Here is an 18868-nt window from a genome sequence, read left to right on the forward strand (position 1 = left end):
CCCATCAGACCCAGCCAAAGCAGAGCCTGCCCAAAAAGCCCTGTTCTCAGGCTGGAGCCTGTGCAGACACCTCATTTGTACCTGCCCCACTGGGTCTAAACCAGTTTCATCATCTCTGGTTTTCATTACCTTGGGGGACAGAGGACATGAGGGTGTGACCTATTATGGCAAATTATTAACGGTGAGAAGTGTAAGGCTGGCTTGAGTTTATACACAGCCTGGGTTCAGATGGCCTTGTAAACTTTCTTTCATCTTTTTTTTTAACCTTGGTGATAGTAATTCCTGGCAGGAAACTAAGGTTGGGGGCGGGGGGGGGGGAAGGATTTCCTTAAGTCCCTGATCTAAACACAGCGCCTGGCACACAGTAGGTGCTTTATAAGACGAGCCCCTTTCTTCTCCTCTTCTGCCCAGGGAGCTGTGGATGAATGGCTGGGTCCATTCTCAGCCCTCTCTGACAAGAACAGGGGAGGGATATTTCACTTTTGTATCTTCCACAGATTTCACAGATTCAGGGGATTTGGAAGCCCCCCAAATCAGAGGTCATCTGGTCAGCACCGTACAATGGGAGAGCTACTGGATTAAGAGCCAGAAACCCTGGGTTCAAATGCCGGCTCTCCTCTTCCTAGTTAGGTGACCTCTCATGGTCTCTGTATCTTCATCTGAAAAAGGAGTCAGAAGTAGATGATACTGATGTCTGTCCCAACTCTGCTCTTCAGTATGATCATAGGTGAAACCCCTCGTTTTATCAGATGAGGGAACTGAAGCCCTGAAAAGGAAAGGCAACTTGTCTTTGTGGTGGCTGTTTGGTCGTTTTTGATTCATGACTCTTTGTGATCCCATGTGGGCAAAGATACTAGAGTGTTTTGCCATTTCCTTCTCCAGTTCATTTTTCAGAAAAGGAAACTGAGGCAAACAGGGGTAAGTGACCTGCCCAGGGTCACATAACTAGGAAGTATCTGAAGCTGGATTTGAACTCAGGTCTTCTTCATTCCAGCACTGGCATTCTATCCACTTCACCACATAGCTACCCAAAGTATCTTATCACTACCTAACTCTCACCAAGGATCAGCTCCATCCCCATTTCCTAAAAGAAACCTTGGCTAATTTTCCAAGGGTTAGCGCTCCAATCCTCCTCCCCTTAGCGCCCTGCCCTCGATGAAATGCCTGTGGATTTGTTTGGTACGTACTTCATACTTACTGGTTTTGTGCACAGGGTGTTTCCTCCCAGTAGAACATAAACTTCTTGGGGAAAGGAACTAATACTGAATTAAATTGAACAGAAGCAGAAAAGCCAGGATTTGAACCCAAATCCCCTGACTCCTAATCCAATGGCCTCTCTTTGCTCCTAACTGCCCTCTTTTGTGTGTTCAGGCGGGTCCCCCAAGGATGTACCCTAGTCAGACCCGTAAAAAGCATTCATCCTTGGCTTCAAAGAACTCTCCTGAGTAGAGTCAGTTTTTTAAACTACTGTACAAGCCAGAATGTAGGCAGCTAGGGGGCATCATAGTACATAGAGCACTGGAGTCAGGAAGACTCACTTTCCTGAGTTGAAATCTGACTACTGACACTTAGGTACTAGTTGTATGACCCTGGGCAAGTCACTTAACTCTGTTTGCCTCAGTTTCCTCATCTGTAAAACGAGCTGGAGAAGGAAATGGCAAACCACTCTTTTTTTTTTTTTTTTGCTTTTTGGAGGGCAATTGGGGTTAAGCAACTTGCCCAAGGTCACACAGCTAGTTTTTGTGTTAAGTGCCTGAGGCCAAATTTGAACTCAGGTCCTCCTGACTTCAGGGTTGGTGTTCTATTCACTGTGCCACCTAGCTGCCCCTGGCAAACGACTCTTGACCAAGAAATCTCTAAATAGGGTCAGGAAGGAAGAGTAGGACACAATGGACCAGGATAAACCTTACATCCTGACCACCCCTGAGGATCCCCCCCTTTCTTCTGCAATGATTACTTTTTCCTCTGAAGAAGAGAAGAGGAGGAGAGAAGAGGGAGGGAAGAAAGACTAGAGCAGAAGGGAGAGAGGGGATCCCAAGGGGAGAAAGAAAAGGGGCGAGATCCCCTAGGAAACAAAAGCAACAATGTTGTTTCTATAAGGGCTCAGCCAAAAATGAATGAATAACCATCGCGATGAAAGGAGAGTCAGGAATTCTGGGAGCCAGGATGAGCAGTGAAAAGAAAGCTAATTGTAGCAGATAATGCACTAGACTGCAAAGGCCGATCGGGCAGACAGAGCAGCTCTGGGCCCTGCCCAGCTGAGTCAGCTCTGATGGGGCCAGCGTTGGAGGCCCAGAGATATCAAGGACATGGAAGGGGGAGGGGTACATTGGCAAAGGACAAGGCTGCTTTGGCACAACCAGAGTCTCCGGGAGCTCAGGCCATTTCTGCCCCCTGGCTTCAGGCCTCTGTTCTGCCCAAAGGAGACTTCTCAGCTTTTCACACACAGGCTCATTCCCTAACTTCCTTCAGAAGCACTCACCATCTGAATGAACTACCAAGTTTAGTACTCTAGATTCTCTGCCAGTCTTCTTCCTCTGCCCTTTTCTTGCCTTTTCACACACTAGATGGTATAGAAGCAAGAGGACAGTGCGGAGTCAGAAGGTCTGAGTTTAATCCTGGCCTGGAAAAGAAAGACTCCTCTTCCTGAATTCAAATCTAGTCTCAGACACTTCCTAGCTGTGTTACCCTGGGCAAGTCACTTAGCCCTTGTTTGCTCCAGTTTCCTCTTTTATAAAATGAGGTGGAGAAGGAAATGACAAACCATTCCAGTATCTCTGCCTTGCAGTCATGGAGAATCAGACAGGACTGAACACAATAAGGCAATAAAGAATACTCTCTACTGACCCTGGAGTCAGGAGGACCTGAGTTGGAATCCAGCCTCAGACACTTAACACTTACTAGTCATGTGACCTTGGGCAAGTCATGTAACCCCAAGTGCCCTGGCTTCCCCCTTCCAAAAAGCAAAAAAAAGAAAAGAAAAGAATACTCTCATTTCTTAAAATAATAATAAAGTAATCCTACTTAATGATCTGTTTCACTGAGCCCTGGAATCAGGAAGATCTGAGTTAAAATTCAGACTCAGATACCTACTGTTGACCCTGGACCTGTCACTCAACCTCTGCTTACCTCAGTTTCCTCAGATGTAAAACAGGAATAATAACAGCACTTGCCTCCGAGGGTTGTCACAGGAACCAATGAGAGAATTTTTGCCAATCATTGGCACAGAATAAGTATCATATAAATGCTTCTTACCTCCCCCCACTTCTGTCAGAACAAAATTATTTTCCCAATAATATTAACATGTTATTTGCCTATTTTTTTGCCTCCCTTTTCCAGGTACATATCTGTATGAGGCCAGATTTGCTGCATCTACTTCAACCAAAACAGCATATTGTAAAAGAATGAATGCAGAAGCAGATAGGAGAATTCAGTGATCTTCTATGAGGACTTACAATTAAAGAGGTTTGCAAAGATATGTAAAATAATGCCACTTCTCACTAAATTACTTTTTGTTTTAGAAAAAAATTTTAAACAAAAATGCCACTTATGTTAACATGCAATGGAATTGATATATTTTTTGGCTTTTTTTTTTTTGGAGGGCAGTTGGGGTTAAGTGATTTGCCCAAGGTCACACGGCTAGTTTTCGTGTTAACTGTCTGAGGCTGGATTTGAACTCAGGTCCTCCTGACTCCAGGGCTGCTGCTCTATTCACTGCGCCACCTAGCCACCCCAGGAATTGATATTTTTAAATGAACTAATAAACATTTCTAAAAATATATCAGAAGTCATTTCTAAAATGGTAAATATGAATGGATGTAATATACATAAACAAAAGTTCTTTAGGGTCATAAATAATTTTTTTAAAGTGCAAAGAGGTCCTGAGACCATTAAACTAGATAATCTCTAAAGTTCCTTCCAATTCTACCTCGATGCTCCTTTTCATCCTTTTTCTTAGACAGCCTAGCACAGAAGAACCATAGCACAAGAGACAGGAAAAGTTGGCCTTGGAGCCAAAAAGACCCAGCTTTCAAGTCCCATCTCAGACACATATTAGCTAGTTGACCCTGTGCAAGTCCACCTAACTTCTCAATTTTTGTGGTTGTTATCCAGTTGTTTCAGTCATGTCTGACTCTTCATGACCCCATTTAGGGTTTTCTCAGCAAAGATACTGGAGTGGTTTGCTTCTTCCTTCTCCAGTTCATTTTACAGATGAGGCAAACAGGGTTAAGTGAGTTGCCTAAGGTCACACAGCTAGTGAGTATCTGAGGCCAGATTTAAACTCAAGAAGATAATAAGTCCTTCTGACTGGAAGCCCAAAGCTGTCTCTGTCCAATGAGCCACCTAGTTATCTAGGCAACTCTCTCAGACTATAAACTGAAGAGATGGTGCTGACCTATAACAGTAGAGATAATTTACTGATGGGAGTCTTGGGGAGTACACTTACTCTTCTGGATCAAGTACACCTTTACAAAACTGATTGTGTGCTAAGGTAGAAAGAATTCATATGTAAAGCAGAAATATTAATAAAAAAAACAAACTCCTTAATGTGATTTTAGTTTGAATTATTAAAAAAAACATACTCCATAGAATGAGGGAAGTAACAGTCATATAATTTGAACCAGTCAGGCAATACTAAGATGATCACTTGTCAGAGATGTTTTCAAGAGAATTCCTGTTCAGATATGAGTTAGGCTAGATGATCTCTGAAATAAATACCCTGAGTCTAAGTAATACGAAATAAGTCTGAGAAAGGCAAGGTATTGATTTATTGTTAAATATTGGTACTGACACCAAGCAAAGGAGTATGAATTGTATTTGATAGACAACTGGAAATGTCCTAGCAGAAAACCGACATGCCCACATCTCTATAAAGAGGATGGTAAAACTGTATAAGCAATGAACAAAAAGGCCATTTAGAAAGGGTTAAAAAGTAAAGATACTATTATTATTACTAAGAATCTGCTTTTATTTCTCTATTGAAATCTTTCTTGCTGTCATTCTAGCTGTCATATTGAGGCAACTCCAGCAGTTTGCAAGCTGAGGAACCAAGATAGAAAAGCTTCAAAGAGAGGTCCAGAGATGAAGCCTTTGGAGGACCGGCTTGGCTCAGTTTGGACAAGTTCATCATCAGAAGACTGGTCTGGGGATGGCTAGGTGGTACAGTGAATAGAGCACCAGCCCTGGAGTCAGGAGGACCTGAGTTCAAATCCTGCCTCAGCCACTTAACATTTACTAGCTGTGTGACCTTGGTCGAGTCACTTAACTCCAATTGCCCTGCCCTCCCCTCTCCAAAGGGAAAAAAAAGACTGATCTGATTTACTATGCATGACTAAGTTACAGAAGAGCTGAAATCATAAACCCTCAAAGTAATTAAGTATCTATGATTTTTTTGTTGGCTTCCTTTTCTTTGTTTATGTTTACTGAGAGGGTTCTTAGGTTGTTAATGATTTTATTTAGACAGTTCCTGCTTTGGGGATCCAGAAAATCCCTAGAAAGGCCCTGGAAGTTCCTGCTTCTATTGAGAGAGAATAATCAGCCACTAATCCCACACAGTAGCTGAATTCCACCTAGGATTAAGATCCTAATTCTTCGGTAGGCTCCAAGCAACAAGGAGCCTTTGTAGGAGGGGAAGCTGGGTCAAGGTGCCTCAAGCCCACATACAGGACCGCAGCCAGTGCTCCGGCTCAAAAGAATGGTGGTGATTGTCCCCAGGTCGCTTCCCTTATGAGGGGCCAGGCACGGCACAAGAGCAGCCGTGTAGTAAGGCAGCGGACGCTTTTAAAACTCCTTATTTTGCTAACTTAAAAGAGCAATATGAATGCCAGTTATAATTATCCTCATCATTACTATTATTACTATGCTGGTTTTATCCACAGATCAGCTGAGGCAAGGCCCAAGGAATGAGGAACCAGGAATGGGAAGGGAAGTACTTGGCCACCCAAATATCTGTTAGTAAAGTGCTCAACTGCACAGTGGAGAGAGAGATCCTTTACTCCTCTGCATTTACTACCCACCCAAAAGTCAATATGCATTTCCTAAATGCCTGCTCTAGGCCAGACACTGTGCTAAAGGCTGGGGATGTAAAGAAAGGAAAAAAACCCATCCCTGCCCCTGCCGTTAAGAAACTCGCATCTAATAGGGCAGAATACTTGCAAACACTTAAGTCAGGACAGGATAAACTGTGGATAATCAACAGAGGAAAGGTCCAAAGGGTCACTAGTCTATCCAAATCAAGAAGAGAAAATACGGTGTTAGCAAGCACAGTGGCCTTCTGTGGGACCCGTGCCAGGGGCATATGTTGGGCCAGAGAGGATGTCCGTAAGAGGAAACTGATACCCCTCCCAGTGACTGGGATTGCAACTGACAGGATGACCAGAGTCCAAGTCTCAACCCACTTATCAAAGCTCTTATAACATCCCATTTCTGGGTGGAGAGAACAGGCTGGCCAGAGACTGTTCTTCTAAATTCGAGAGCAGGGATAAATACACCAACCCAGAGAAAGTTTGATAAACAGTTTATCTCACCCTGACCCACTGAGCAATGGGAGGAATAAAGATCTGCCTGGGAAACCTAAGAAAATTCTCTCAAACCTGGAGAAGCTTTCAGGGATGGTGGAGGGTGAGAAGGAAGCCGCCACAGAATAGCACAGAAAGGGTGCGGTGGGGTCAAAGGGCCTCTGGTTCAGACAACCACAAAATGTCATTAGCTTTTACTGGCAGACTTGTGTTGGCCCATACGTGGAGTCCCAGGCTCAGTTCTGGGCACCACCTTTTAGAAAAAACATTGACCAAATCAAGACTGCCCAGGGGAAGCTGACCAGAAAGGTGAAGGCCATGCCAGGGTGGTGTCAAAGAAAAACAAAATTAACACTTTGTGTTGAAGGCCCAAGTCTGCCAGAAATAATTTTTTAATCATTTAACATCCTAAATCCAGGCATTTCTAGCCTAGAGAGAGAAATGCCCAAACTGATAGAGTTCATACTGATATCCTGGGACCTCTCTCTGCCCCAAGACAATCTGAAATAATGTTTACAGTAATCTTGAACTAGGAAAAGGTCAAAATATGTTAAAATACAGGGTTTGTTTTGGGGGGGGAGGGGGGGTCCAAGAACTACTTAATTCCTTCCTGAACAATCATCTGAAGGATTGAGAGGATTTCCTATAATCAAGAAGCAATGGAAAAGAGGGTCCTGCCCTGAGGTGGGTCATAGTGACAGTCACTGCTAGGGTTGCAGAAAACAATGAGGTCACTACACTTAGTCCACTTAGAGGCTTTAGCTTTGTGTTTGTTGGTGACCTTCCACATACTTTTCTAAAAGGAAAAGTCAGGAAAGAGTCTTAGAGAAATATCATTTCTTAGTATTTTCAGTTGAACAGAAGAGGGATGAGGCTTGTTCTTCATGATCCCAGGAGGGGTCTAGAAGCAGTGGGTAGAAATTGCAAAGAAAGACCTTTTGAAAAATGAGAGCTGCCCAAAATAACAGGATGGAAGGGTTCTCCCTCACTAGAGGCCTTGGGCAGTGGCCTTGTGACCCTTGGTGGGAATACCATGGAGGACATTCTTGTTCCTGGCGCAGTTTAGACTAGATAGCCTCTAGGCGGGTCTCTTCCTGCTCAGACTCTCTGAGATCCAGTCCATGCTACAGGGGAGACAAAGTGTGTAAAAACATGACCCCTGATTCGTATAATTGAACAAGGGGTAGAAGTCGAGATCCATCAGAGTTTAGAGAGGGAAGCAGCTGAGTAAAGAGCCAGAACGGTAGAGGAGGCTTCCTGGAAGAGAAGGAATTACAGCTAGGTTTTGAAGGGAGAGCAGGATTGGCATAGAGAGGAGGGATGGTATACCTTGGCCATGCTAGGTGACTGGACAGAGACAAAAATGAAACAGTCCTGCCCTCAAGGAGCTTACATTCTAGAGGGGGATGCATCAAAGTACAGACACACCTTATCCAAAATAAATACAAAGTAATTTAGTGAGGAAGCCCTGGTGGAGAAAGGCTTCATGTTGAGAGTGGCTTCTGAGCTGAGTCTTGAAGGAAAGTAAGGAACCTGAAATGTGGAGGGAAGCATGGAGTGCAATCTGGGCCTCGGGAACAGCCAGTAGAAAGGCTCAGGAAATAGTATTGTTTATGAAAAATGATAAGAAATCCAATTTGGCTGGATCATACCGAGCATAAAAGGGAGAAATGTGTAGGTCTGGAAAGGGAAGTTGAGAACTAGGTTGCAAAGGGTCCTTAGGATCTGGCTTAACCTTCAGACACACTCACTCAGCTCCTATCACTACCAGCCTACCCGAATACCACAATAAACCACCAGAGTCAGTCATCAAAGCTTCCTTAGCTGATTACACAAACTTGAAAAGCTTGTGCACAAAAAAAACTAACACGGGAGAGAAAAGGATGAGTCTAGATCAATTAGGGGATAAAAACACCTTTGTATAAAATATCTCTGATAAGACTTTGATTTCCATGATATACAGGCAGTTCACAGAAACCTAACACCGGAAGCCATTTCCCCCAAAGGATAAGTAGCCAGAGGATATGAACAGCTGTCCAAAAAAAAAAAAAATTGCAACATGTATAACTTATATTAAATTGCTTATTATCTCAAAGAAGGGGGAGGTGAGGGAGAAAGGGAGAAAATTTGGAACTCAAAAATGTTTTTAAAATGAATGTTAAAAATTGTCTTTATGTGTAATTAGGGGAATTTTTAAATTTAAATTGCAAATTATTAACAATTATATTAAAAAAGGCCCTAAACCATTGGTATAATCATTCTGGAAAGCAATTTGAAATTATGCAAATCAAGTTCCTTTTGGCCCAGAGATAATACTCCTAGGCAGTCAGGCAATGAGCATTTATAAAGTCCTTACCAGGCACTGTGCTAAGCACTGGGGAGACATACAGACACACTCATACGTACATGTACATGTACATATACATACACACAGAGTCTTTGCTTTCACAAGGAGCTCACAATCCAATAAAACTATGTCCAAGCTATACATCAGATAAATGGGCAATTACAAGAGGGAAGGAGCTAGAATTAAAAGTGGTTGGAGAAAGTTTCCTTGGACTTGGGATTTTAGTTGGGACTTGAAGGAAGACGGAAGCCAGGAGGCAGAGATGAGGATGGAGAGCATTCTTGTATTGAAGAGTAGCTCTGTGTCTGCTACTCCCCTGGCTTTAACTGCTCCTCCCAGGATAAACTTATCACTTGCAATCTCATCACCACCTTCTCCTCTGACTGGAGGGCTGGACTGTGGGGATCAAACTCCTCCCAATGCCTTCCTTTATAGGGGACAGAAGCTGGACTTTTCTACCTGGTTTCACCTCCAGGGAACAAGATGAGCCCTTTGTCCCTAAAAAAAAATAAATAAATAAACAAAGCCTGGGGTAGTCCTGCCCAAAGAAAAGCCTGTTTTATGACAGGCTTTACAACGGATCATGTACTTGATACTTCAATTTTTCATCTTCTCAGAACAGTGACTAGAGGCATCAAGTTGCCATTGTTAGGTGTGTTTATGTGATTGTGTGTTTTAACTCGTCAGCCTGAGTATAGTACTATTTAAAACCTTAGCACTTTCAACATATTGCCAAACCAGTAGATGGAGATTAAAATAAATGCTTTATTGGGGGAAAAAATAAAAACAACACCTGGCCCAGACTGAGCAAAACAAGACAGCTAGGATTTATATAATGTAGGGCTTTGAGCTCTGCTAAGATTTTTACCTGAATCAGCTCTTTTGATTCTCACAACGATTATCCCTATTTTACAGATGAGGAAACTGAGACTGACCAAGATTAATTAACCTGCCTGGGGGCACACAGCTAATTGAGATAATCTCTGAACCTGGGTCCTCTGTATTTGAGTCCAGCTCCCTATTCACTGTACCACTGAGGTAACTGAGAGTAGGAGAAGCCTCATCTTAACCCTCAAGGGTTGGAAGAAACCTTAGGCATGGTCCAGGTAAACTAGGAAGCAGTATGGTTGTTGTTTTATATCTGACTCTCTGTGACCCCACCTGGGTACATACTGCAGTGGTTTGCCATTTCCTGCTCCAGTTCATTTGACAGATGAGGAAACTGAGGCAAACAGAGTTAAGTGACTCGCCTAGGATCATACAACTAGTAAGTGTCTGAGGCTGGATTTGAACTCAAGTCTTCCTGATTCCAGGTCTAGATCCTGCCTCTGACACTTGCTACCTCTCCGGCTCTCAATTTCCTTATTTGTAAAATGAGTGGTTTGGAATCCATGGCCTATGAGATAGGAAGCCCCTTTCAGCTCTAGGATCTATGATCCTATTTCAAATTCCCTCATTTTACAGATGGAAAAACTGAGGCCCAAGACCCAAAGTCATGCAGTGAATTCCCGGCAGAGCGGGAACCATAAAATCACAGCCTCCTCCCTCTTGTCTGGTTCTGTTCCCCTAATTTGTTAACACACCTCTATTCCGTGTTAGTCCTTCTCTCGGACAGCCAAATTTCGTGTAAACTTGTTCAGTTGCTAAGTCTCCTCCATTCAAATCTTGTTGGTGTCAATGCTACCATCCCCTCCTCCCCACCATACATGCCCACGAATACAATTCAGATCTGAATCCTGCTTCCCTCTCTGTCTATCCCCAGCCCTTGAGCTCCTCCACCACTCTCGCCGGTGCCAGCAGCCACCCCTCAGTGACTCTGCCGGTGCCGTCCTCACAAAAGCTCTCTGTTGCATGGGCACTGACATCGGTTTTTATCAGTCAGGGTGTTAGCATGACTAACTCTGGACAATTCCTCGGTGTCCTCCGCCTCCCATTTACAGACAGGCCCCAGCGTGGCCCTGGATCAGAATAGGAGCTCCACAAAAAGGATTTGCTAGAAGCAGCTCAGACCTGCTACAGGGTCATCAAGGGGAAACGTTCCCTTTCTCCCTGGATATTTCTAAAAGGACTAAAGAAAACGTACAAATATTATAAAAAATGCTTTTTAACTAATTCAATAAACATTTACTAAGCCCTGGGGTTGGGACAGCTAGATCGTACAATGGATAGAACACTGGGCCTGGAGTCAGGAAGATCTGAGTTCAAATGTGGCCTCAGTGTGACCCTAGGCAAGCCACTTAACCCTGTTTGCCTCAGTTCCTCATCTGTAAAATGGGGACACGCTGAAGGAGGAAATGGCAAACCCCTCCAGTATCTTTGCCAAGATGGACCTGTTAGACACAGACTGAAACAGTTGGACAAAACACTGTATACGGGAATTCTATTCCAAACAGAAGGGTCAGGACTGGAGGTATGATTTCATTAGAGATTCAGGAGAGAGGTGAGTTGCTTGCAGCAATGAGAGACTAGTTGGGGTCACCCAGCCAAGACCTGTCAGAGGCCTTCCTGGTTTTGAAGCCAACTCTCTATCCGTTACAGCCCAGCACCTCTCAGGCTAGGAAAAAAGCAAGATAAGTCTTTTTCTCAGGAAACTTTCCTGTCTAATAGTGAAGGATGAGATGTGGATACAAAGTTACACTGAATAGCCAAAGAAAGGCATGACCAATCAATGCTGGGAGATCTGACTTCTGGTCAGGGAGGTTCAGGGAAGAGGTGTTAACTGGGCCCAACCTTGGGAGACCAGAGGACTTCAATAGCTCAAGAGTGAGAAGATGGGGGGAGAGGAAGAGACAGCAAAGGAAGGAAAGGGCAGATGAGTTCAGCCAAAAGGGAGGAGTCCAGATTGGCTGGAGAAGAGATGACAAGTGGGGGAGGGGGAGGAGGTAGGGTGGAAGGGCGGGCTGCAGCCACACTGGGAAGGTTCAGCATCCCAGGATGCAGCAGGACCAAAGGATCTGGGAGAAGCTAGGAAAGCATTCTGGCTTCCAGTGAGATGCCTTACTTACTTAGCACCTCTATCCTAGAGAGCAAAACTGCTGCCCTTCTTCTCTATTTCTCTGGGAAGGGTTGAGCTGCCCAGTTCAGATGTTATAATAATCATAACTTACATTCCTATAGTATTTTAAAGTTTTTGAAATGCTTTACATCTTTGATCTTCACAACTCTTTGCCTTAGGTACTCACTTTCCTTACCCCCATCTCACAGATGAGAAGTCATAACTTATTCAAGGTCACATAGAGAGTAAATGGCTGAGGCAGGATCCACTGTACCACCTAGATATCCATACTGGGAAACCAAGTCACAGAACAGAGCAGAGCCATCTGCAGAGCAGGAATGACTTTATCATGCATCTATTTGCTCATGGAATGCCTTCCCATCCCCCATCCTCAACCTCACCCTTCAACTGTTCAAATCCCTTTGGCCTTCCAAGGTTCTTTCCACCTTATCTGCAAACACATTTCCACGAAATCCAGCCCCAGGGACATCACTGTAGGAAGCATCAATAGGGCAACTGTCTACAAAATGTCTAAAGACCGAAGTTCCTTCTCCCTACTGAGCATGATCATGAGTGAAGGGACCCAGCTGCCCAAGCTCTTCAGTACAATAAATGGACCCTGATGCCCACCCCTCTGGAATTCAGCCTAAAATTCAGCAGGCTTCAATGTGACCCTTCAAAGTCATGTTTTTCTTAGCCTAGATGCCTGGGAAAAATCAACCACTCAATCTGTCACTCAACCCAGGCCCATCTACATTTGCAAAAAAATGTACAAAATAAATAAATAAATCCGAGAACCCAATGCTACCTCTTCTTACCCTTTCCCTCCCTAGAGAGCTCGGTGCTAGCTTCAGTTCTCAGAACATCTTGTCATTTCTTTGGGGCTAAATGCCCTGCCTCAGCATTATTTTGGATAATGAGAGCCACAATGAATGCTTGAGCTTAAAATCCAAACGTGGCCGTGGGCACAGACGTGATCCACAGCTATTTTGAGCTCAATGTGTTTCAGTCACTAAAAGAGACAGACCGCTCTGCCTGGAAATTTCCCTGTGGCCATCCCTCAGCAGATGAAAGCAATTTCAGACTTTCTCTTCCACTCCAAAAATGAAGGGGAAAAAAACCCTCTCTACCCCAAACCACCCACCCACAGATCTTGCCTGAGGGCCCAGGATATCTCTGCTCTGATGTGAGGAATAAAGCTTCTTGGAAGACAAATTTATAAAATAGCCACGTTTCCACCCCAAAACAAATCCACGCTTAGCCGTCTCTGCCAGAAGGTTTCCAGCTAATTAGAAGTCAGCCGTTAAACGGGCTTCCCTGTTTTGTCCACATTTGGTTTCTGGTGGGGGGAGCCTGATGAGATGATGGCCAGCCAGCCCATCAGGGTGTCCCTCCTTCACCTCATCCCAAGCCCCCATCTGCCCCACCCCCTTCATTGCTCCCAGGGAGGCTCCCAGGCTGATCTCACCAAATGTGACAGGGAGGCAGAGCCAGATGGGGGCCCAGACACCTGGTAACAATAATAGTGCCCACAGAGGGGGAAATGAGGTCACTTGGGTAACTTACCAAGCTGATTAGTGTCCGGGATCCTCATTGTCCCAACCCCAACACCTCCCTGCGCATCCCTTTGCTCTCAAGTACAATCAGGGACCTTGGGGTAACCACATTAAGACAGGATTCTCTTCCTCCGACTCTTGGACTCCCAGCTCCAAGCAAGGCTTAGCTCAAAGTTCCACCTTCTACAAGAAGCTTTCCTGATTCTCCCAAATTAGCACTCCCTCAGCCATTAATTACTTTTTATGTATTTTATATCAACACTAATTTTTTTTTTGGTAGCATGTTGAGCTTTGAAAATCAGGAAGATCTGAATTCAAAACTAGCCTCAAACACTCTGTGTGACCCCAGGCAAGCCACTGAACCTCTCTCAGCCTCAGTGTCCTCATCTGTAAAATGGGGATAATAATAGCACCTACCCAACAAGGCTGTCCATGAGAATCAAGTAAGACAGCGTTAAAGAGCTGTGTAAATGGCGGCTGTTACTATTCTTTATATCCCCAGCTCCTGGTACTTTTGTTGTGGTCATTCAGTCACGTCTCACTCTGTGTCCCCATCTGGGGTTTTCTTGGCGAAGACACTAGAGTGGTTTCTCAGGTTTCTTACTGGGTTTTCAGTGTCTCGTTCCAAGAAAAAATAGGCTTCAATGGCACTGAAACAAGCAATGACATGGTATAATAAACTACATTTGTGAAAAAGACTGTAGTTCACAAAACTTTTGTTGCTGTTCAGCCATTTCAGTTTTATCCGACTCTTTGTGACCCCTTTTAGGGTTTTCTTGGCAGAGATACTGGAGAGTTTTGCCATTTCCTTCTCCAGCTCATTTTACAGATGAGGAAACTCAAGCAAACTGGATTAAGTGACTTGCCCAGGGTCACACAACTAAGTGTCTGAGGTTGGATTTGAACTCAGTTCTTCCTGACTCTATTCACTTCACCACCTAGCTCCCCCTAGTGTCTAGTCCAGGGTTGGGAAACCTGCTGCCTCGAGGCCACATGTGGCTTTCTAGGTCCTGAAGGGCAGCCCTTTGACTGAATCCAAACTTCACAGAACAAATTGGATTCAGTCAAAGGACCACACTTGAGGAACTAGAAGGCCACATGCGGCCTCAAGGTCACAGGTTCCCCAACCCTGGACTTGTCCTTAATAGGTCCTTAAGTGTTGGCAGAACCAAATGATCTTTTACAATGGTGTCCCAAATCTTCCTGCACAGGGTCAGCACAGTCTAGCTTTACGAAACCTTCATCCTGACCTCTGTATAGTCACATTGTCTCAATCAGAAATATCACAGTCAGCCTAAACTGAGTCTCTGATATTCCCACCCCAGTACAGCAGAAATGGGGCAGAACAGGGCCAGCTGGTGGCCTCCCTAACATACCCAAGTTCCCAAGAACTGGGTGTGAAAACACTGAGACTATGGTCAGCTTCTTAAAGAAAAGGGCCCAAGAAAAGGCCAGAGAGGTGGAATTTGGCAGGAATTGTTTGTTTCTGTTTTAAACATTAGATGATTCTATAATAATTAGGCTGGAAACACTTTAAAACACAATTGTTATGCAAGGGGGAAGAGAATCACAACACCCAATGAAAGCCCTAATTTTTTCTTCTGTAACTCTGAATTACCCTGCTTCTACTGTGGGCAGGAGCCAGCCTCTAATTCCATAATAACAAGGCACAGTACTTACATAGCATCTTTCATCCAATAATCTCCAAACACTTTACAGTAGTTAATTAAGACTCAAATCTACCCCCTGTGAAGAAGATACAGTATGATTGCTTCATAGGAAAGAGATAGGAAAATAGCTGGGGGGTCAAGATGGTGAGATGAAGGACCCAGAGACAAGTTGGTAAAACTTGAGGTCCATGTGCTTCTTTTTTAGTTTGTTTTGGTTTTTTGGAGGGGGGAAGGCAGGGCAATTGGGGTTAAGTGACTAGCCTAAGGTCACGAAGCTAGTTAAGTGTCTAATGTCTGAGGCCAAATTTGAACTCAGGTCCTCCTGATTCCAGGGCCAATGCTCTATTCACTGTGCCACCTAGCTGCCCCAAGTCCATGTGCTTTTTGACTAAATATGGAGCAAGGGAGACTAGAGACTGAGAGGAGATGCCTAAATTTGTGACATCACAGCTGGAAGGGACCCGTAGAGATGCCTGGATCCAATCCTTATTTCTTCATTCCTCTTTGCCTCCATTCCATGAATTCAATTCAACAAACATTAATTAAGAGTCTATTACTTGCTAGATACTTAGAATAGAAAAAAAATCTTTGCCTTCAAGGGGTTTACATTCCACTGGGGTAATATACAACATGACTGCAGATAAATAAATACAGGATAACTGAAGGAAAGAGAAAGCACTTAACACCTGGAGGAAAGAGAGAAGTCGTCCTAGCACCTGAGCTGAGCCATGAAGGTAAGGATGAGGGAACTGAGTCCCCTCCCTTTGTTCAAGATCACATAGGAAGGATGTTCCAGGTCTAGAATTTCAGTGTCCTTTCACTCTACCACACAGAGCAATTCTTGCTCTGAGAGCAATATTGTGGAAATGTGTCTTATCAGTTTACCAATCTGCAAAATGGGATACTATCTGACAATGGGGAGTCTTGTAGGGCAACTTTAATAACTTGGCCCAAGGTACCACAGAAACTCCTTCGAGGACCTATGACTTGAGCCCAGGAAGAGGCCACAGAAAAACTACCTTAATGTGGCAGTATTTGACCCCCCAAACTGGTGATGAGAACTAATGACTTTGGCTCCCAAGAGAGGGGGAGAAAAGGAGAAAACTGAGCTTTGGCTTTCCATTAATAAGACTACAGAGCAGCTAAGTTTGTCACAGAAGTCCTCAAAGAGCACTGGACCAGCAGAGAAATGTTTATCTACCTGCTGCTGGAAACATGATACTTAAGTTCCTTAGTGATGTGCCTTGAACTGTGAAATAGATTTTTTTCTCCCCCATATGCTTCATTTTCAATATCTGCCTCTGATGGTGTTGATCTCTTTCCATGAAGAAAAAAGTCCTTCTCCACCCCAATCCTCGCCTGGGGGAGGAGAGGAATAAAAACCTCAGAGTTGGCTTGGATTAAAACCATCCCCACCAGGCAAGCCTCTAACTCGGGCACAGGCTCACAAGATTTTCCTTTCCAGATCACCCAGAAGTGTAGACACCTCCTTCTGCCAGGCAGTCCACTGAGCCTCGGTCCCAGGTGGCAAAAGTGGTAAACAGAACCCAAGAGTGGGGGACAACTCAGGCCAGGAACCTGCTGATCTGATATCTCCCTGGCACTCCCATGCTGGGGCCCGGCCTTGGAAGAGAACTGCTCATGGCCCAGGGCAGCTGGCACCATCAGCACCGACTGGGCAGACAACCCAGACATTAGCCAAACCCAAGCACAGCCTAGAACTGGAAACTCAGAAGGGGCCAGGCAGCTGGAAGGATGGGAGGAGAAGAAGGGAAGGAAGGGCCTGAGAGAGAAGGGGGAAATGCTAAGTAGTTCGGAGAAGTTTAACCAAAGTTTCCGGGGGATTTTATCAAGCAGGAGGAAAAGTTTGAAGGTACAGCCATCAGCCAAGGCCAAGAGAGTTTTCCCTGGATCTCTTAGCTGTCCATTTTGCTGTCAAGTGACGGTCCCAAATCCTTGCCTTGGAGATCCCTACCCAACTCTCCATCCTTGCAGTTTCGGGGGCCAAAAAAGCAAAGCCCTCGGTGCTAGAGGAAGTAGGGGAAGAAACCCCTTCTCCGATCACTTCGTGGGGGGGCATGGAGCGGGGCAGCACTAGGAGATCAGACCCCCTCCCCCCCAGCAAAGTCGTTGCACACGAATAAGGCGGGTCTGGTGCAGCCGCCCTCCCCGTTGGGCCCCGCGCTCTGCCCAGGCCGGCTGCCAGGTCCCCGGAGAGAGGCACGCGCCGGCAGCCCGGCTCCTGGGGTCCCCTCGCTCCCCGCTCCGCCCCTCCGGAGAGCCTGGCACAAAGGCGGCGGCGGCGGCGGGCGCGGTACTCACCGGCACAGACATCTTGGCGGCCGTCGCCAGGGGCTGGGGATGCTCCTCCACTCCCTCGGCTCGCTCTCCTCCCGCGGGGTCTGGGGGGCGCGCGGCGGGGGGCCGGGCCCCCCGCTCCAGGCCAAGCCCCCGCCCAAGAAGCCTGCGGGGCGCGTGGGGGGGCGCTGGCGCGGGGGCGGCGGCGGCCTCTCGGCTCAGGGCGGCCCGGGCGGGCCCCCGCGCTCAGAGCCCCGCGGAGGCACCGGGGCGCATCCCGAGGCTCTCCTCCCCGGAGGCGGGGGCTGGGGCTCGGCTGGGGCTGCGGTGCGCGCGCTCTCCACCCGCCCCTTTCGCTCCCTCGGGGGCTGGGGCCAGCCGCCCCAGCCCGCCCCGCGGGGGGCCGGGATTCCTGGGGGCCGCGAGGGCAGGTTAGCCCGCTGCCTGGGTCCGGGCCGCTAGCTCGGGGTGGCCGGGGGCGCACGCAGCCCGAGCCGGTCGGTGCAACTCGGCTCTCGCTACCCCCGTGCGCAGGCGCTGCTGCTCGGCCTCCTCCTCCTCCTCCTCCTGCTCTTTCCCTCCCCTCCTCTCTCCTTAGAGCTCAGAACTGCGTTAAAGGGAAGGACCCCGGCCCCATTTTTTTTTCTGTCGGCCTAAGGCGTAGTTCCGGGGGGTTACTTCACCCCCCCCAACACCTTCTCTGACATTCAGGGGTTCCCGAGAAAAGCTTAGGTTTCCCTTCCGCTTCACTATGAGATTACCTCTCTTTTGTACTGTATTGTATACATCTCGTAAGTGACAGTTGTTTCTTGTCTCTCCTTTAGAAAATAAGCTCCTTGTGGGCAGGGGCTGAGCTTCTGCTTTTTTTGTATTCTCTGTTCTTAGAGCAGCTTAGGCTCGCGGTAATACAGAGCTGGACCATGCACCCGAGAGGCTCTGCCAAGGCTGACGACCCCCCACCACCAAGACGTGAGGGGGGCTTTCTTTGTAGGCCCAGGGCTTAGAACCCTATCGGGCTCGTAGTAAACGCATAATACCTTTTTTTTTTTTAAATATTGAAAACGGGTTGGAGACAGTTGTGGAACAATGTGGAGACCTGAGATAGATTCGGGGCCTGCAGCTTCTTAATTCAGTGTCTTTGCGCAGTCTGCTTAAGATCGTGGGGTCTTAGGGGCAGCCTTGGAGTCAGGAGGACCTGAGTTCAAATCCGGCCTCGGAAACTTAACACACAAAAAAACTAGTCCTGTGACCTTGGGCAAGTCACTTGACCCCAATTGCTCTACCTTCCCCTCCAAAAAAGGGGGAAAAAAAGATCGTGGGGTCCTGGACCTACAGCTAGAAGAGACCTCTATCTTGTCCAACGGCCTTATGCGGAAGGAGAGGTCCAGGGAGGTTGTGACTTAACCAAGGTCACAGGAATAAGTAGGGCAAGTTTTGGGATGGATGGATGGATGGATGGATGGATGGATGGATGGATGGATGGA

General features: G+C 46.2%; 1 protein-coding gene across 1 annotated transcript in view; it reads right to left on the bottom strand.

The window, feature by feature from the left end:
* The window catches only part of BCAR1 (BCAR1 scaffold protein, Cas family member), a 112105-nt gene extending 94597 nt beyond the window's left edge, over window positions 1–17508 (bottom strand). The window contains exon 1 of the mRNA XM_069087680.1: window positions 17409–17508. Within this exon, the coding sequence (XP_068943781.1) occupies window positions 17409–17420 (12 nt within the window). The 5' untranslated portion in view covers window positions 17421–17508. The remainder of the gene's footprint in view (window positions 1–17408) is intronic.
* Window positions 17509–18868: the final 1360 nt, after the last annotated feature.

This window comes from Petaurus breviceps, unplaced genomic scaffold (genome assembly GCF_028583685.1).
Source record: "Petaurus breviceps papuanus isolate PSGF00001 unplaced genomic scaffold, PetGlider_PUasm1.0 182, whole genome shotgun sequence".
Lineage (NCBI taxonomy): Eukaryota > Metazoa > Chordata > Mammalia > Diprotodontia > Petauridae > Petaurus > Petaurus breviceps.